General features: G+C 45.7%; 1 protein-coding gene across 1 annotated transcript in view; it reads left to right on the top strand.

The window, feature by feature from the left end:
• The window catches only part of plekhh1 (pleckstrin homology domain containing, family H (with MyTH4 domain) member 1), a 44,173-nt gene extending 23,568 nt beyond the window's left edge, over positions 1 to 20,605 (top strand). The window contains exons 16-29 of the mRNA XM_072457878.1: positions 987 to 1,166; positions 4,802 to 4,913; positions 5,964 to 6,076; positions 10,393 to 10,569; positions 12,409 to 12,506; positions 13,286 to 13,463; positions 13,788 to 13,943; positions 16,146 to 16,243; positions 16,371 to 16,512; positions 16,596 to 16,735; positions 17,814 to 17,943; positions 18,473 to 18,556; positions 19,545 to 19,691; positions 20,409 to 20,605. Coding sequence (XP_072313979.1) covers positions 987 to 1,166; positions 4,802 to 4,913; positions 5,964 to 6,076; positions 10,393 to 10,569; positions 12,409 to 12,506; positions 13,286 to 13,463; positions 13,788 to 13,943; positions 16,146 to 16,243; positions 16,371 to 16,512; positions 16,596 to 16,735; positions 17,814 to 17,943; positions 18,473 to 18,556; positions 19,545 to 19,691; positions 20,409 to 20,561 — 1,908 coding nt within the window. The 3' untranslated portion in view covers positions 20,562 to 20,605. The remainder of the gene's footprint in view (positions 1 to 986; positions 1,167 to 4,801; positions 4,914 to 5,963; positions 6,077 to 10,392; positions 10,570 to 12,408; positions 12,507 to 13,285; positions 13,464 to 13,787; positions 13,944 to 16,145; positions 16,244 to 16,370; positions 16,513 to 16,595; positions 16,736 to 17,813; positions 17,944 to 18,472; positions 18,557 to 19,544; positions 19,692 to 20,408) is intronic.
• Positions 20,606 to 20,765: the final 160 nt, after the last annotated feature.

The raw sequence follows: 20,765 nt of genomic DNA, 5'->3' as shown, positions 1-20,765 counted from the left end.
TTTACTGCCGCTTTAGCCTCACAACGAGAAGGTCCCGGGTTCGATTCCCCGGGGATGTTCTGTGTGACATTTGCAGGACGATTATTGTGATTAAGATACATGTTTTAAAAGTAGGATTCTGAAATACGAACTGATAAAAAAAAATGAGATTAATACCTTAAAAAGACAGGATTATTGTATTCTGGTGCCTAAATAATTGTTGTGTTTTGATTATTGCGCCAACGGATGTCCAGATTATTAGGATAATTGATAATCGTTATTATTTAGGTCACAATATAAACATTAAAAAATATAATAGTGATTTTATTTTTTTTTTATTGATAGAAAAGCGTTTTTTGTTGTTGTTTTTGTTGCGTTTTTTTAGCGTTTTTTTGTTGAATTAATTGAAATTTTAGTCCTTTCCGCTCACTTTCCTCAAAAAAAACTAAACCTAAATGTGAAGTTATTTTTTATATTGCTGTTTATGTCAAATCGATTGTGAAGAAAATAAGAAGGAAAGAAAATGTAGAATTTTACCATCGTTTTGGGTCGTTTATAATCGCAAATAATCGTTAAATTGCAATGTTCATTCTCACAATAATCATTGAATTAAAATACTAACATTTTAAATTGTGACGTTCCTGGTCGGCGCCAACTCAAACCCAATTTTGATCCGCTCAAGCGTAAACGAGGCGTGACCCAGAGCGATGACTGAAGAACGGGTCAAATGCAGATGATGAATTTCCCAACGGCGACAATTAAGCGTAGAAATGAACAAAATGCATGACAATTTTCCCCAAATAAGTCGAAACACGTGTAAAAAATAAAAGACTCATACTTTTTACAGCTTTTTATTGTTCGCTAAGCTTTGATGAGCAGCATTTTTTACATTTTTACCACAAAAAGCCTCTGAAGCGCTCACTTTTCTCGTCTTTTTTTTTAACCTAAACGCGTCTTTATGTTGACTTTTCTGTCGTTTTAAACCCCCGTCCCCGTCTCCCGCTCAGCTGCCCCTGGGTCAGCTGCAGCTCCGCGACGCTTCGGTGCACGAGGTGGACCGCTCGTGCGACTCCGACGAGGACTACGAGGCCGGCGGGCAGGGCTTCATCTCCTCGCACTGCACTTTGGTGATCCAGCCCCCGGACCAGAGCCCCACCTACCTGCTCATAGGGACCAAACAGGAGAAGGTACGAAGAACGACTCACACTACCCGCACGGTTGACGTTTTTAAGCTTTTAAACATGTTCTAGCGTCGTCCCCTCGTCCAAAACATACTTTGCATTTAACTTCTTTCGCACGTGTTCGACTCTCAGCCTCAGAAAACACTCCGTTTCAAAACTGCGTGTGGTTTTTGAGTCCATAAATCATCCAATCCAAATGTATTTGTATAGCACATTTTACCAACACAAAGTCTCCAAAGAGCTGCACAGAGTACAAAACAAGCACAAGTAAAATATGTTAAAAAAATAAATGAATACCTAAAAAATAAATTAATACCAAATAAAAACGAATTAAAAACAACATAAATTATATAAAATCAAATAAAAAACGACATAAAATATATAAAATTAAATAAAAATGAATTAAAAACAACATAAAATATATTAAATCAGATAAAAACTCATTAAAAACAACATAAAAGATATAAAATCAAATTAAAACTCATTAAAACAACATAAATATATAAAATCAAATTAAAACAAATTAAAAACAACATAAAATATATAAAGTCAAATCAAAACTCATCAAAAACAACATAAAACATATACATATGTCGGTGTAATCCCTCATTCGTCCAGGCGTGTTCCATAGTCGAAAAAGCTTCAGTTGTAGTCATCTGGACTCAGTTTGAAAAAATAGACGTTTCGACTCTCATCCAAGAGTCATTGTCAATAAAAGAATTTAGATCGAGAACTCCGATATTAATACTGTTCTGTGGTAAGACCCACCCATTGGGAGGAGCCTTCCTGAAGTAGAAAGAGTTGTTTGTTTCAACAGAAACTCCCCCCTTTGTATCTACCGAGCTAGCCTATTCAGAATCTTAATGGGCTATTAGAATCCTCTTTGTCTTTGTGAGACCCTGGCTCAACCACCCTGAGTACCTGATTAGCATCTAAATGTCCTTGTCCTGGTCCTCTACCTTTCCAGGGGTTCAGTAACCCATTATAAATAACAGGAAGATTAAACCTTAGCCCTCCATTTCTGTTTAAAGAAGGTCTTTCTTTTTTAACAAAAATAGCTTCCTTGACTCCTCTTTCAAACCATCTTTTCTCCTGCTTAAAACCTTCACCTCACCGTCTTCAAACGAGTGATTAGAGGCTTCAAGATGGAGATGCACGGCACCTGCAGAGTGCCAAACCACCGCCTTCAAATATCACATCTGAAGAGAGAAAAGCACTTTCAGCACTAGAAAAAGATCATAGCATCAACATCCTCCCAGCAGACAAGGGACGTTGCACTGTGATTCTCAACGCAGCTGATTACGAAGCCAAAGTCCACACCCTCCTCGAGGACACGACCACATACGAGCGCTTGAAAAGAGATCCGACCAGTGGCTACAAGAAGAAAGTGATAGACTGTTTACAAAGGCTGGAAAAAGAGGAAGCGATAGACCGGCCTCTGTATTACAGACTGTATCCTGGTGAAGCCATGCCCTGCATTTATGGCCTCCCAAAAATACACAAAAAGGAGGTTCCACTCAGACCCATAGTGTGCAGCACAGATTCCATCACTTACAATGTGGCCAAGCATTTAACAACTATATTGGCTCCGCTTGTGGGGAATTCGGAACATCATGTGGATAACACGCACAACTTTGTGGACAAAGTGAAACATCTCCAACTGGACCCAGATGACCTCATGGTTTCATATGATGTTGTGTCCCTGTTCACCTGCATCCCGACCTCTGATGCAGTAGCAGCAGTGAGGATCAGACTGCAGGAAGACACCACCCTACAGGAAAGGACCAAACTGACACCTGAACACATATGTAAACTGTTGGACATCTGTCTGAACACCACTTACTTTCAATTCCGGGGACAATTTTACAGACAGATTCATGGCTGTGCCATGGGCTCGCCCGTCTCTTCCATAGTGGCCAACCTGTACATGGAGCACTTTGAGAAGAAGGCACTGGCCTCATTCTCAGGCATAGCCCCAAAACTGTGGCTACGCTATGTCGATGATACTTTTGTAACAATTAAGAAACAAGAGCTGGAAACCTTCTCTGATCACATCAATGCTGTGGACCCACATATCAGGTTTACAAGAGAAGACGCTAAGGAGAATCGCTTGGCCTTTCTTGATTGTTCCACGATCAGAGGAGAGGACGGGAAACTCCAAATAGAAGTATATAGGAAACCTACACACACGGACCAGTATCTGCTCTTTAGTTCCAACCACCCACTACAGCACAAGCTGGGTGTGATCAGAACCTTACAACACAGAGCTCAAGGTGTGCCCACCAGCTCAGAGGGCAAGAAGAAAGAGGAAAAACATGTCCGAAATGCCCTCTCAGCCTGTGGTTACCCCGCTTGGGCTCTCAACAGAGTGAAGAGAACCAAGAAGCAGGACAAAAGGGAAACTGAACAGAGAAGGAAGGGTGTTTCTATCCCTTATGTGTCTGGCCTGTCGGAAAAACTGCAGAGAATTTTTAGACAACACGAAGTCCCTGTTTATTTTAAACCAGGCAACACTTTAAGACAAAAACTGGTTCACCCTAAGGACAAGTTGCCGACTCAAAAACAGAGCAATGTAGTTTATTCGATCCAATGCAGTGAAGAAAGCTGTAAAGAACGTTACATAGGTGAGACGAAACAGCCTCTACACAAGAGGCTTTATCAGCACAGAAGAAATACAAGTTCAGGACCACAGAGCGCCGTGCATCTCCATCTTGAAGCCTCTAATCACTCGTTTGAAGACGGTGAGGTGAAGGTTTTAAGCAGGGAGAAAAGATGGTTTGAAAGAGGAGGCAAGGAAGCTATTTTTGTTAAAAAAGAAAGACCTTCTTTAAACAGAAAGGGAGGGCTAAGGTTTAATCTTCCTATTATTTATAATGGGTTACTGAACCCCTGGAAAGGTAGAGGACCAGGACAAGGACATTCGGATGCTAATCAGGTACTCAGGGTGGTTGAGCCAGGGTCTCACAAAGACAAAGAGGATTCTAATAGCCCATTAAGATTCTGAATAGGCTAGCTCGGTAGATACAAGTGGGGAGTTTCTGTTGAAACAAACAACTCTTTCTACTTCAGGAAGGCTCCGCCCAATGGGTGGGTCTTACCACAGAACAGTATTAATATCGGAGTTCTCGATCTAAATTCTTTTATTGACAATGACTCTTGGATGAGAGTCGAAACGTCTATTTTTTCAAACTGAGTCCAGATGACTACAACTGAAGCTTTTTCTACTATAAAACATATAAAGTCAAATCAAACTCATTAAAAACGACATAAAATATATAAAATAATAAAAGACAGTCAGAGGACTACACAATTCTCGTGCCGGGTTAAATGCCAGTGAATAAAAGTGCGTTTTTATACGAGACTTAAAAGCATTAACTGCAGTCTTTTTGTCATGTAATTCCCTCTGCAGCCAGTAGACGGAGCTCTAACTCAGTTCTTGGCATGGCAAACACAAGATATGAAGTGTGCGTTTAGTTTTAAGTCCAAGATCATTCATTTAAAGGCCAAAACCGATACAAACGATGCATAAAATGTCTCCTTGCGTCGGGTTAAACAGAAGTCTCGTATGTGTTTCTTTGCGTGTACCAGTGAGAGCGCAAAATGTAAGTACACACTATATGTCTGTGGCTCCTCCCCCTCAGGACACATGGCTGTACCACCTGAGCGTAGCGGCCGGCAGCAGCGCCGACCTCCGAGTGGGGACCGAGTACGAGCGGCTCATCGGGAAGCTCCTGGACGTGGACGGAGACCTAGGTTCGGACCTCAAATCCGCTTTCGTCTATCCGCAGCTTTAGCCTCGGCGTCGTGCGGCCGCGGAGTTATTTTCTTCACATTGACACAATGGCAACTTGATTTAATTAGGTCAGCCATTTGTCACGGTGCTATTTCAGAGCGACGTGTTTAGTCGTTTGTCTGAAATGAGACGACGTTTGGACAAAATTAGATGAATGTGTCGTTCAGAAACAAGGGCTAAACCGGGAGTAAACTTTGTCCGATACTTTACCAGGACAAATCGAGAAGCTTTATAAAGAGTTTAAATGGGACTAAACCAAACCCAACTACCGTATTTTCCGGAATATAATTCGCACTGGACTATAAGTGGCACCGGAGTATAAGTCGCACCAGGCAAAAAATGCTTGATAGAGAAGAAAAAAATATATATAAGTCGCACTGGAGGATGAAATGCTGTTGCAAGTGTGAAAATAACAAATAATATCACATATAAGTCACTCTGGAGTATAAGTATATAAGTATAAATATAAGTATAAGTCACACCTCGGAAAAAAGGTGCGACTTATAGTCCAGAAAATACGGTAAACTAGGGTAATTCAGGCATGCTACTGAACTAGGAATTTACAAAAAAATTGAACTTGGATGAAGCCAAAAGCGTGTAAAGAAAACTGGGCTAAACCAGGTCTTTACGTCGATTTATCCAAATAACGAACGAGGACAGAATATGGACGACGTCGAAACAAACGACGTGCAATAATTACGACGACTTAAAAGCATCGAAGAAACGTCTCATCCCCGTCGTTCCTGAAGCGCGGCTGTATAATTAGCACAGGCGCTAACACCGCCGCACGTACACAAACACGAAATTCCCCGTCGTCGTATAATTAGCACGGCCGCTAACACCTCCGCGCGTTATTTCTATCGCGGTCCGGGACGCGCTAATCCTCCGCGCGGACGCCGTTTATGGCCCCGCTCTTTGAAACGTAATCCCGATGTTTGCGCTGCGTACCGTCTCGCGACTGTCGTTTATTCTGGTCGCGCCGGCGGCTTTTGTTTTCCTTCTCTTCCCAGAATCGGCGCCGTGGAGGAGCGGGGCCCTGAGCTTCTGCAAGGACGGACTGAGAGCGCCGCTGACCACTCTGCCGTCCGAGGCGCTGCAGACCGAGGCCATAAAACTCTTCAAGGTCGGTCTGGTCGGAGCGGCTACGGCGATGCTAATGCGCGGTAGCATTGTTCACACGCATCCAAATATGGAAATGCACATTAAAGGTGGATTCTGGGAGATTCAAGGCTTCACTGACTAGAGCAAAGTGCGTAAAATGACACAATTACACTATAAACTATAGAGCGATAAAATGTTACACCAGAATTTCAACATACCGTATTTTCCGGACTATAAGTTGCACCTTTTTTCATAGTTTTGGCCGGGGTGCGACTCATACTTATATTTATACTTATATACTTATATATAAGCGACTTATATGTGATATTATTTGTTATTTTCACACTTGACCGCATTTCATACTCCAGTGCGACTTATAGTCCAGAAAATACGGTATGTGTTACCTACAGAGGGCACTGTTTAGGGCTCACGCCATTCTTAGTTGTGTCCGAATGTCCAGGAGGTGAAAAACTAGTGCACTCAACATTTCCCACAATGCACAATGTGAAAATATAAATGCCAAATCTCAGAGCACCCCCTGTGAGCGCCCCCTGTCCTCCAGAGCGGCCCCCTGTCCTCCAGAGCGGCCCCCTGTCCTCCAGAGCACCCCCTGTCCTCCAGAGCGGCCCCCTGTCCTCCAGAGCGGCCCCCTGTCCTCCAGAGCGCCCCCTGTCCTCCAGAGCGCCCCCTGTCCTCCAGAGCACCCCTGTCCTCCAGAGCGCCCCCTGTCCTTCAGAGCGCCCCCTGTCCTCCAGAGCGCCCCCTGTCCTCCAGAGCGCCCCCTGTCCTTCAGAGCGGCCCCCTGTCCTCCAGAGCGCCCCCTGTCCTCCAGAAAACCCCTGTCCTCCAGAGCGCCCCCTGTCCTTCAGAGCGCCCCCTGTCCTCCAGAGCGCCCCCTGTCCTCCAGAGCGCCCCCTGTCCTCCTGAGCGCCCCCTGTGAGCGCCCCCTGTCCTCCAGAGCGCCCCCTGTGAGCGCCCCCTGTCCTCCAGAGCGCCCCCTGTCCTTCAGAGCGGCCCCCTGTCCTCCAGAGCGCCCCCTGTCCTCCAGAGCGCCCCCTGTCCTCCAGAAAACCCCTGTCCTCCAGTGCGCCCCCTGTCCTTCAGAGCGCCCCCTGTCCTCCAGAGCGCCCCCTGTCCTCCAGAGCGCCCCCTGTCCTCCTGAGCGCCCCCTGTGAGCGCCCCCTGTCCTCCAGAGCGCCCCCTGTCCTCCAGAGCGCCCCCTGTCGCCCCCTGTCCTCCAGAGCGCCCCCTGTCGCCCCCTGTCCTTCAGAGCGCCCCCTGTCCTCCAGAGCGCCCCCTGTCCTCCAGAGCGCCCCCTGTCGCCCCCTGTCCTCCAGAGCGCCCCCTGTCCTCCAGAGCGCCCCCTGTCGCTCCCTGTCCTCCAGAGCACCCCTGTCCTCCAGAGCGCCCCCTGTCCTCCAGAGCGCCCCCTGTCCTTCAGAGCGCCCCCTGTCCTCCAGAGCGCCCCCTGTCCTCCAGAGCGCCCCCTGTCCTCCAGAGCGCCCCCTGTCCTCCTGAGCGCCCCCTGTGAGCGCCCCCTGTCCTCCAGAGCGCCCCCTGTCCTCCAGAGCGCCCCCTGTGAGCGCCCCCTGTCCTCCAGAGCGTCCCCTGTCCTCCAGAGCGCCCCCTGTCGCCCCCTGTCCTTCAGAGCGCCCCCTGTGCTCCAGAGCGCCCCCTGTCCTCCAGAGCGCCCCCTGTCCTTCAGAGCGCCCCCTGTCCTCCAGAGTGCCCCCTGTCCTCCAGAGCGCCCCCTGTCGCCCCCTGTCCTGCAGAGCGCCTCCTCAGAGCGCCCCCTGTCCTCAGACCCTCCCACTGCAGGAGAAACTACAGAAACACTGTGGGAAAAAGTAGAAACCTGGAGGAAAACCACAGTGAAGGAGAGATCCTACTGCCACGGACTGAACCAGGACTGAACCAGGACCAGGACTGAACCAGGACCAGGACTGAACCAGGACTGAACCAGGACCAGGACTGAACCAGGACCAGGACTGAACCAGGACTGAACCAGGACCAGGACTGAACCAGGACCAGGACTGAACCAGGACTGAACCAGGACCAGGACTGAACCAGGACTGAACCAGGACCAGGACTGAACCAGGACTGAACCAGGACCTGGACTGAACCAGGACTGAACCAGGACCAGGACTGAACCAGGACTGAACCAGGACCAGGACTGAACCAGGACTGAACCAGGACCTGGACTGAACCAGGACTGAACCAGGACCAGGACAGAACCAGGACTGAACCAGGACCTGGACTGAACCAGGACCAGGACTGAACCAGGACTGAACCAGGACTGAACCAGGACTAAACCAGGACTGAACCGGGACTAAACCAGGACTGAACCAGGACCAGGACTGAACCAGGACCAGGACTGAACCAGGACCAGGACAGAACCAGGACTGAACCAGGACGAACCAGGACTAAATCAGGTCTGAACCAGGACTGAACCAAGACTGAATCGGGTTTAGTCCTGGTTTCAGGTCAGGTTTAGTCCTGGTTCCGGATCGAGTTCAGTCCTGGTTTTGGATCGTGTTAGGTCCTGGTTTCAGATCGGTTTTAGTCCCAATTTCGGATCAGGTTTAGTCCTGTTTTCAGATCGGGTTCAGTCCTGGTTCAGTCCTGGTTTCAGATCGGGTTCAGTCCGGGTTTCAGATCGGGTTCAGTCCGGGTTTCAGATCGGGTTCAGTCCGGGTTTTGTCCTGGTTCTGGATCGGGTTCAATCCTGGCCCGGCCTCAGACCTTTAAACGGGCCGAGCGGGTCGAGAGGGCGAGGATTAGACGGGACGCGGCGAGAGGGAAAGGTTTTGTGTCACTGTAAAGAAGGAGGATGGTTTTCCAGTCTTTCATCTGCCCAGTCGGATCCCGCTTCACGCTCCGAGGAGCCGTTCCCATGGGAGCTTTTTTTCTCACTTTGACCAAACGGAGCGAGAAAGACGACCTGTTCAGAGGAATGTTTGTACCAGCGCCGCTTGTAGAACGGCCCACACGGTTTTTACACGTTTATATCTTAATCCGCGGCGACACAGTTGAAGCTCGGGTTAGAAATAGTCTAGAAATGCAGTATTTTCACGTTCGGTTTGATAAAACGCCTGGAGGTGATGCTCTTTTTCAGAACTGACAAATCAAATTGTTTCCCAGATGTCACGCATTGGTCCCATATTGAAAAGTTTATACTGTATTTTTCGGTGTATAAGTCGCACCAGCCAAAAAATGCATAATAGAGAAAAAAAAAACATATAAGTCGCACTGGAGTATGAAATGTGGTGTGAAAAGTGTGAAAATAAAAAATTGTATCACATATAAGTCGCGTATCAGTATATAAGTATAAATATAAGTATAAGTCACACTCCGGCCAAAACTATAAAAAAGGTGCGATTTACAGTTAGAAAAATACAGTATTTTTAAAAAAATCTGCTCCATTTGCTCTGTTTCAGCTCATTTGTCTTTCCCACGTTTTCTTTTCTTTCTTTTTTCAAATACAATTAAGTCGTCTATTTGAATTTTGTTAAACACTGTAAATAAATAATGCCAGCGAACAGAATCAAAAGCTTTTTCAGCGTCCAAACGAATTATTGCGGCTTCGTTTTGTTGTTTTTGTCATGGTTCATTATGTGTAAAGATTGTCTAATGTCGTCTTGTGTCTTTTGTCTGTACATAAACGGCGTCTGATCGTGGTGGATTAAATGTGGAAGTATCTGTTCCATTCGTTTGGATATAATGGAGTTGTATTTACGATAATCCACATTCAGAACAGAAACAGGTCTATGTGAGGCACAGTCACTGTCAGACGCATCAGATTTGCCTCTTTTGGAACAGACTAATGACTAAAACTCTAAATAGAATAATAAACAAAGAATATGGCAGTATTTTTACACAACCATGCAACAAATATCACAGATGAAAACATTTTAAATCAATTTTTTCAACAATAAAAAACCTTGGATAACGGTATCGAAAAATCCATTTTGCATTATTATTTTCAGTTTATTTTCCATTTTCCTCATTTATTTGCACAACTTTGATGTGACAATGTTATTATGCAAATGAACACATGATGCAGGGCTAAATTATGAATCCATATCAAACTTTTTAATTGTTTTAATGAAAATAAATAATCAAATAATAAAAAAAAATCCCATTGATTAGACATTATCTGTGTTCATTTTGAAGGTTATTCTTGTCTTAGTTCAGCAGCTGCTCTTACAGGAACATATAATGACATAATCCATAGTAAAGATGTCATTCTAGAGTGTTCTATCTTTACTCTGCCGCCCCCTGCTGTCCGTGCGTCGGTATTACACTCACACAACCCCGTCCTCTCGTGTCTCTCCGCAGTCGTGTCAGCTCTTCATAAACGTCCTGGTGGAGTCCCCCTCGGTCGACTACCACACGTCGCTGGCCCAGAATGCACTGCAGGTGTGTCTGAGCCACCCGGAGCTGCAGAACGAGATCTACTGTCAGCTGATCAAGCAGACCAACCGCCGCACGCCGCACACCTACGCGCTCACACAGGTCGGGAACGCCGTCTGTAATTATCTGTGATTAAGGTATACGAGATGCCTCCGGGAAAACGAGATTTAGACTCGAATAAATGCATAAACCCTTCTATTTATTGCACTTTTGTATTTTATATCTCATTGCATATACAGGCCCTTTAAGATGCTGTCGTCACGGTGATCAAAATTCTAAAATGGAAAAAATAGAATAATTAAATGTTATATGTTTATGTTAAATAAAATTTTAATTAATTAATTGTGCACGGTGGCAAAGGCGGATAGTGCTCTTGCCTCCCAAGAAGGAGATCATGGGTTCGATTCCCGGACCAGACCAACATCACATGATCTCTCTGGGTGGAGTCTGCATGTTCTCCCCGTGTTACCGTGGGTTCTCTCCGGCTTCCTCCCACCATCCAAAGACATGCATGTGTTAGGTAAAATTGGTGACTCTAAATTGGCCCTAGTGAATGAATGTGAGAGTGAACTGTCTGTAATGTCTATGTCTCTGTGTTGGCCCTGCGACAAGTTGGCCACTGTCCAGGGTGTACCCCGCCTAAAGCCCGAAGTCACTGGGATAGGCTCCAGTCACCCGCGACCCCGAAAGGGAACAAGCGGTAGAAAATGGATGGATGGATGGATGGATGGATAATTAAAAAAATTAAAAGTCACAAAATCATTCTCCAGAGGTGTACTGTATGTCCCTTCCCCAGTGTCTATATGTGTGTGTGTGTGTGTGTTGTATGTGTGTGCTATACATGTGTGTTATACCTGTGTGTGTAACATCTACTGGTATGTTATATATGTGTGTGTTATACCTGTGTGTGTGTGTGTGTAACTTCTGCTGCTGTGTTGTACGTCTGTGTTACACATGTGTGTTGTATATGTGTTTGTAACTTTTGCTGGTGTGTTGTATGTGTGTCTTATACATGTGTGTTATATATGTGTGTGTTATACCTGTGTGTGTAACTTCTACTTGTGTGTTATGTATATGTGTTTTAGATGTGTGTTATACCTGTAACATCTACTGGTGTGTTGTATGTGTGTGTTATACCTGTAACATCTACTGGTGTGTTGTATGTGTGTGTTATACCTGTAACATCTACTGGTGTGTTGTATGTGTGTGTTATAGCTGTGTGTGTAACTTCTGCTGGTGTGTTATTCATATAGGTGTTATATGTATGTGCGTGTAACATCTGCTGGTGTGTTGTATGTGTGTGTTATACCTGTGTGTGTAACTTCTGCTGGTGTGTTGTATGTGTGTGTTATACGTGTGTGTTATATGTGTGTGTAACTTCTGATGGTGTGTTGTATGTGTGTGTTATACGTGTGTAACTTCTTCTGGTGTGTTGGATGTGTGTGTTATACGTGTGTAACTTCTTCTGGTGTGTTGTATGTGTGTGTTATACGTGTGTAACTTCTTCTGGTGTGTTGTATGTGTGTGTTATACGTGTGTAACATCTGCTGGTGTGTTGGATGTGTGTGTTATATAATGTGTGTGTTATACGTGTGTAACTTCTTCTGGTGTGTTGTATGTGTGTGTTATACGTGTGTAACATCTGCTGGTGTGTTGGATGTGTGTGTTATACGTGTGTAACATCTGCTGGTGTGTTGTATGTCTGTGTTATATAATGTGTGTGTTATACATGTGTGTTATACGTGTGTAACTTCTGATGGTGTGTTGTATGTGTGTGTTATATGTGTGTGTAACTTCTGCGTGTGTGTTGGATGTGTGTGTTATACGTGTGTAACATCTGCTGGTGTGTTGTATGTGTGTGTTATACGTGTGTAACTTCTGATGGTGTGTTGTATGTGTGTGTTATATGTGTGTGTAACTTCTGCTGGTGTGTTGTCCCAGTGCTGGCAGCTGTTGTCTCTGTGCGTGGCTCTGTTCCTGCCTCAGCAACACTTCCTGTGGTATCTGCGACAGTATTTACATCGCCACGCCGACCCACGGTGAGAGACACGCCCACAAAGTACTGCTACGTCGCTTCACTTTTTCACATATTCATCCATTTAGTCTCTAAGCATTTATTTACCTTTATTCATTTATTGATATTTTTGTGTGGACAAGATTCGTTTGTGAAAGTGAAGTTTAATTTAGCCCTTTTCTTATTGCTCTTTGACACAATTATTCATTTATTTGTATATTTAAAAAAAAAAAAAAGTAATAATCTTGACTAACTGTCGTGTCATTTATGTTTACCACGTTTGCATAACCTTTTAATGACAAAAAAAGATAGTATGACTCGAATATTTTAGACAACTGTTATTATGGTTATGCGAAAATTCTTGCCATACATTTTACTCAAGTAAGAGTCTTGTTTCTTCAAGTGAGTAAATATATTTGGGTAAACTTGTATTCTAGTAAGATTAATTGGCTGAACATCAGATGTATTAAAGATTTGTAAAGTTGATGCGAGGCCAAAACATTAAATAAAGCAAAAAAAATCTGGTATTTTCACAGAATAGACTCAAAAATGAGAAAAACTAAATCATATCTTAAGAAGGAAACATAAATCTTTTGTCACTTGTAAAAAAGTATGAAAACTAATCTGAGAAGTACAATTTCTTTCGAAAGTCACCCTGGTAAATGTAGCCGAGTAAATGTAAGTAAGTACTTCCCACCCCAGATTATTTTACCAGTTCCATTCCATCCCGCGTTAATCCCGTCCTTCAACGTATTCACATCTTGTTGGTGACTGACCCCTGCCCTGCTTCTGCCCCGCCCACAGGAGCGAGGTGGGTAAATACGCCGTGTACTGTCAGAGATCTGTGGAGCGGGCTCTGCAGAACGGTGAGAGAGAAGCCAGACCGTCCCGGATGGAGATCGTGTCCATTTTACTGAGGAACCCATACCACCACTCACTGCCCTTCAGCATCCCAGTGCACTTCACCAACAGCACCTACCAGGTCAGAGGTCACATGTATACTGTACAAATATACTTCACCAACAGCACCTACCAGGTCAGAGATACTTCACCAACAGCACCTACCAGGTCAGAGATACTTCACCAACAGCACCTACCAGGTCAGAGGTCACGTGTATACTGTGCAAATATACTTCACCAACAGCACCTACCAGGTCAGAGATACTTCACCAACAGCACCTACCAGGTCAGAGGTCATGTGTATACTGTACAAATATACTATACGAAAAGCACCTACCAGGTCAGAGCAGGTCAGAGCATGATCAGATCGAATTGTTCTATTATAGTCTCTTTTCTTCTGCTGCAGGTGGTCGGTTTTGACGGCTCGACCACAGTGGAGGAGTTCCTGAACACTTTGAACCAGAGGATTGCGATGAGGAAGCCTCAGCTCTCCGGGTTCTGCCTGTTCACGGACGATCCTTCAGGGAAAGACCTGGAGCACTGCCTGCAGCCAGCAGCCAAGGTACAGGACCAGACCCACCTGTCCCATCAGTCCCACCAGTCCCATCAGTCCCACCAGTCCCATCAGTCCCATCAGTCCCACCAGTCCCATCAGTCCCATCAGTCCCACCAGTCCCATCAGTCCCACCAGTCCCACCAGTCCCATCAGTCCCACCAGACCCATCAGTCCCACCAGACCCATCTGTCCCATCAGTCCCACCAGTCCCATCAGTCCCACCAGTCCCACCAGTCCCATCAGTCCCACCAGACCCATCAGTCCCATCAGTCCCACCAGTCCCATCAGTCCCACCAGACCCATCAGTCCCACCAGACCCATCTGTCCCATCAGTCCCACCAGTCCCATCAGTCCCACCAGTCCCACCAGTCCCATCAGTCCCACCAGACCCATCAGTCCCATCAGTCCCACCAGTCCCATCAGTCCCACCAGTCCCATCAGTCCCATCAGTCCGACCAGACTCACCAGTCCCACCAGTCCCATCAGTCCCACCAGACCCATCAGTCCCACCAGACCCACCAGTCCCACCAGTCCCACCAGTCCCACCAGTCCCATCAGTCCCACCAGACCCATCAGTCCCACCAGACCCATCTGTCCCATCAGTCCCACCAGTCCCATCAGTCCCACCAGTCCCACCAGTCCCATCAGTCCCACCAGACCCATCAGTCCCATCAGTCCCACCAGTCCCATCAGTCCCACCAGTCCCATCAGTCCGACCAGACCCACCAGTCCCACCAGACCCACCAGACCCACCAGACCCACCAGTCCCATCAGTCCCACCAGACCCACCAGTCCCACCAGTCCCACCAGTCCCATCAGTCCCACCAGACCCATCAGTCCGACCAGACCCACCAGTCCCACCAGACCCACCAGACCCACCAGACACACCAGTCCCATCAGTCCCACCAGACCCACCAGTCCCACCAGTCCCACCAGTCCCATCAGTCCCACCAGACCCATCAGTCCCACCAGACCCATCAGTCCCACCAGACCCACCAGACCCACCAGACCCACCAGTCCCATCAGTCCCACCAGACCCACCAGTCCCACCAGTCCCACCAGTCCCATCAGTCCCACCAGTCCCATCAGTCCCACCAGACCCACCAGTCCCACCAGTCCCACCAGACCCACCAGTCCCACCAGTCCCACCAGTCCCATCAGTCCCACCAGACCCACCAGACCCACCAGACCCACCAGTCCCATCAGTCCCACCAGACCCACCAGTCCCATCAGTCCCATCAGTCTCACCAGACCCACCAGACCCACCAGACCCACCAGACCCATCAGTCCGACCAGACCCACCAGTCCCACCAGACCCACCAGACCCACCAGACACACCAGTCCCATCAGTCCCACCAGACCCACCAGTCCCACCAGTCCCACCAGTCCCACCAGTCCCATCAGTCCCACCAGACCCATCAGTCCCACCAGACCCATCAGTCCCACCAGACCCACCAGACCCACCAGTCCCATTAGTCCCACCAGACCCACCAGTCCCACCAGTCCCACCAGACCCACCAGTCCCACCAGTCCCACCAGTCCCATCAGTCCCACCAGACCCACCAGACCCACCAGACCCACCAGTCCCATCAGTCCCACCAGACCCACCAGTCCCATCAGTCCCATCAGTCTCACCAGACCCACCAGACCCACCAGACCCACCAGACCCACCAGTCCCACCAGACCCACCAGTCCCACCAGACACACCAGACACACCAGACCCACCATTTGAACTACAGTTCCCATGATGCACTGCAGCATTTGCACCACTTCAGTCCACTTTGCATTTGTGGTTATTCTAGCAAATGTTTATTTTAGATAATATATGTTTCCACAGACAGGTTAAGGGTTTAGGAACAGGTTATTTGGTAAACGTTACGTCTTTGGGACATGTTTGGTCATCGTGTGTTTGCAATGGGATTGTTCTGAGTTCCATTGACGCAAACATATTACAGACAGAAAGAGTTTCAAACAAATTAACATCAGTTGGTGTTACTATCATTTAGCATTTCTTTGGGCGTAGATTCTAATGGAATAAACAATTTGATCATGTATGTCAAAAAGTCTCTAGAGGAAGACCAGACTTCAAAACCCGCAGTCAAAACTCACCAAACCAAAATTATAATGAATAGTGCCGGACCCTGTACAACCCCACGGCGCCGCCCCTACTGCTTACTCTTGATTGCAGTCTGTATCGTCTCGTTGCAGATCTGCGATGTCATTTCCAAATGGGAACAGGCCCTGAAGGAGCTACATCCAGGGAAGAATGAGGGAACGAGAATCGTCCGCTTGACCTACAAGAACAGGTGGGAAACTCTTAAAAGGGCGGGGCTGAACTTTAGCCCAAAATAGTCCTGAGAAGAACTACTGATTCTGCTTTTGTTCAAAAACTAGTTAAAAAACGCGCAGCATATGTCCTTCTTTTGTGTCCAGGCTGTGTTTCCGCTCACAGGTAAAAGGCGAGACGGAGCGAGAGCGCCTCCTTCTGGCCTACCAGGTGAACGACGAGGTCCAGCAAGGACTTTTCCCCGTGAACAAGGAGCTGGCCATGGAGGTCGCCGCTCTCATGGCGCAGGTCAGTTGCTCGCGCCGCCCACACGTCTTTCATCGCCCGGAGTCGTACGGATATCGGTCAATCGCTTTTTGCCCCTGTCGCAGGTGGAGCACGGGGATCTAGAGCGCCCTCCGGTGTCTCCCTCAGGTTCTCCTCAGCCCAAGTCGCAGCTGATCCTGACCCAGGCGCTGGAGAGGTTTTACCCCAAACGGTACAGGCAGGACCTCGGAGCGGAGCAGCTCAGGTACGATTGGCGTTCGACACGTGCAGGATGAGCCTCTCGAACTGAACGAATTGTGTAAAATGGGGACAAAACTGACTTTAATGAGCTTTTAATCGTGTTGTACTGGTTTTCCTTCACCATTAGCTTACTCAGAGTTTTGTTTCAATTGCTTAAAATGTATTGTTTTGACACAATCCCTGCTTAATTATCTGTATTTACTTGCTATTATTCCAAAAAATCAGACTCCAGGTAAAACATGTATGGTAAAAAAAAAAGCTAAAAGGCCATGTAGTAATTTTTTAACAATAAGAAACAACTATTTTCATCTTGCTACAATAAAGTTTCACTATGAAGGTCAGTTCTGCACTTTTGAGCCAAATGTCAATGGACACGTTTTTATTATTTAGGCTTTTTATTCAATGTGTGGTTTATAAAGAACAAAATGTAAAAATGAAAGTTTATGTTACAATTTTAAGAACATAATATGATGCAAAATTGACTGTTTTGAGCTTTTAACCCTGTTCCAACATTATTCTTTCATCACAAACACACCTGGAGCTGCATTTAGCTGCATGTTTTCTCGATCTGCGACGCGGCTCTGAGAATCTTCTTTGCCATTTTTAAGCCCATAAATCATCTTCGGACTCGTTCTGTGCATTTCTGTCATCAAATCATGATCATGGCAATGCCGTGGCTTAAACCAGGAAGTCGACAGTGTTGATTTTTAAATTGTGCAATTTCCTCAGCAGCCAGTAGATGGAGCCAAAGCTCAGTTACTCTGGCGTCTCCCAAGGCTGTGGCAAAGTTATATTGTGTTTTTTGAAATGCCAACATAAACGTGCTCAAGAGCACCATTATCAACACAAACAATGCATAATATTTGACCTTTAATACAAAATACAAAAGAAATAGCAATGACATGTTTCCAATCTTAACAATACAATTTTGACGATATAATGTAATGTGACGTGGCATTTTTCTTGCTTGTGAATTAAGAATAAATAATAATCGGTGCATATTGTCATTTTCACAGCTCTTTTTGTATTTAAACTGTTCATACACACATGTAAAACATTCATGTAATATGTTGCCCTGTCAGAGAGCTGTCCGAGCGGCTGGCCTGTAAATGGGCCACGCTCCGCGGCTGCAGCGGCTCCGAGTGCGTGCGCATTTACCTCACCGTGGCTCGGAAGTGGCCGCTGTTCGGCGCCAGGCTTTTCTCGGCAAAGGTAAAACACACGTCCAATTACAAAGAACGACACATTCACCGACATTTGACGCTCAGACTGATCATTTCAACTGTTATTCCTACTGTATATCAACTAATCAAACTCATTTTTCTTTTGTACGTTGAGATTTTTAAACAAAGGCCTGTATTTTTAGCCAAATAAAGGTTGAAATATGCTGATTGAAGGATTCTAGATAGAGAATATTCATGAAAAAAGATTGTTATTAATGGAAAATTGCAAATTTTCATTCATTTTTGTCACATTTTGCTTTAATAATGCCTCTGTCTTTGTCATAAAACAGCTTTTGGCATGTATTTTAGAGTCTGTACAGTCCAATTAATGATTACGATGAGCAAAACACGAATATACAGATTAACCCTCGCCGTCCTCGTCTTGTAAATAATAAACCGTTGCCGTGTACCAACTTGTATACTGTGTTTATTTCTTTCACCGTCACTAATTATGACTTTGATTCTCTCGACATGAACGAAACGTCAAAATAAGTCGGGTTTTCGCTTGTTCTTTTCAGCCGGTGCCGCCGTCTTCAGTGGAGCAGACTGAGGTTTGGCTGGCGGTCAATGAGGACGGCTTGTGCGTACTCGACGTGACAATGGTGAGACCTCGTTACACAGTGTATCGTTTGTTCTTGTGACGTGAAATAGTTGCGTTCCAAAAATGACGGTGACGTGGCGGTAGTAAGCAAAAAAAAAAAAAAACATATCCACGTAAAGAAGAAAGTCAGATTCCATCAACCGGACAAACATTTTAAGCGTTTCGTCGACTCGTCCAAGTAGTTTCTTCAGTTTATTTGACGAGGTTCTGATACGGTAACTGCGCTGACACTAACGCGAAGTACCGGATTTTCTTTTTACTATACGTTTTTCATAGTTTTGGCCGAGGTGCGACTTATACTCCAGAGCGATTTATATGTGATATTATTCGTTATTTTCACACTGGCAACCACAAGAGGGCGCTCTAGGCTCTGAGCGACGCAGAAGAAGAATCTGCACTTCCTCTTCCTCTGGAGTTTGTGGAGTTGTTTAGAAGTGACACAGAGGAAGTAGAATTCAATGGATTTAGTGATTTGGGGTAAAACTGATGCTTTGGTAAACTTGTTAGCATGTTCTTTATGCTATAGTTATCTGAATAACTGTTCATATGTTACGTTAACATACCAGACACTTACCACAGTTCTGTCTGTGTGTCATGTAGCTGAAGGTGTTAGCGTTAGCATACGTCATGTAGCTGAAGGTGTTAGCGTTAGCATACGTACACCTATTCACCATGTTCTCTCATCTGTTATTATTTTAAACTGCATTTCAAGATGAAACGTCTGTTCTTGGTCTTGGATTTTATCAAATAAATCTCCCCAAAAAATGCGACTTATACTCCAGTGCGACTTATATATGTTTTTTTTTCTTCTCTATTATGCATTTTTTGGCTGGTGCAACTTATACGCCGGTGCGACTTATAGTCCAGAAAATACGTCAGTTGTTTACGTGGAGGAATGTCTGTTAAAGTAGACACAATGAATACTGAGGAAACCTGCGTTGCGTTTTCGTTTCGTTCGCGGCGGTGTTACCGATTCCTTTTGCACACAGCACCCCCTGGTGACGTACCCGTACCAGTGCGTGATCACGTTCGGCGGCTGCAGAGAGGATTTCATGCTGGTGACGACGCAGCAGACGGAGCCCGGAGTCGGGAAGAAGAGCGCGGAGAAGCTGGTGTTCACACTGGCCAAACCGAAGGTACGGAACGTGAAGAAGTCGGTCAGTCCGCGTTGCCCGGCAACAGCGTAAAGTGCCTCTGACAGGTCGGAGGACTCATTAAACTAAAATGGAGTTAAGATAAATATGTTTCAAATTTAGCTAAAAAAAATATCAAAAAAAATATGCCAGAATAGCTCATTTTTTTTAGGTCTATAATTGTACTTCCTGTTTTGTAATTGATGACATTACCCTTTTAATTAGTGTAGGAAATTAGTTTGCAACCGTTGGACCAAAAACTTTTTACAATATTTGACAACTAAAAATATTTGAAAGCGACTTTATTTGGTTGAATTCGTGTTTAGATAATCAAAAAAGTTGTTTCTTTGTGTAAATTCTGCATAAACTTGAATGAGTGTCCCTGGTGTGATGTCACTTCCTGAAAATTTTCTACAGATTTTTCAACATTTTCTCCACAAATACCTGCTCGATTGGTCTAAAACTATAATTTATATGTACAACAGGTAAAAATACACCAAATAAAGTCAAAATTAGAAAATCATAAAATCCTGTCGTTTAACTCTATTTGCCAAAAGAAATCTATTTGAAATCTGATTGTTCCCGAGTAAATCAGACATCAGAGACCAAAAGAGCCATCTGTTTAGACTCAAAACGGCCATTTTTGTTTAGGAAAAATCATTTGGACAAGAATTTTGCTAAAGCGTTTTCATTCATCATTATCGTATTCACGTTTCCCAGATTTTGGAGCTAACGTTGCTAATGGCGAGCTACATCAACCACTGGAGCCCCGGCGTCGCCTCCGCCCCGCACCAGGGCCCGTCGCACTGGGACACGGACGGCCCGCACTTCCCCTCCATGAACTACACCACCAAGGGGCCCACGCTGCTGTGAACCGGGCCGCTAAACGGACTGAAAACGCCAACTTCCATCCGACAAACGGGCGGAGTACAACTTTGAGCAGCTCCTTTTAACGTGGACGGATCTCGTTTTCTCTTTTTTTACATAATTTTTGTAGACAAATTTACTTTAGAAACAGCAGGGAAACGGACTTGGCGACAGCTTTTTGCACGTAACGGATGTTTAGCTGTTTTTATC

The sequence above is a fragment of the Eucyclogobius newberryi genome, unplaced genomic scaffold, assembly GCF_026437365.1.
Source record: "Eucyclogobius newberryi isolate DKJ021-1_F unplaced genomic scaffold, fEucNew1.0.hap1 SCAF_21, whole genome shotgun sequence".
In the NCBI taxonomy this organism is placed as follows: Eukaryota; Metazoa; Chordata; class Actinopteri; order Gobiiformes; family Gobiidae; genus Eucyclogobius; species Eucyclogobius newberryi.
This window is presented reverse-complemented; position numbering and strand designations above follow the sequence as displayed.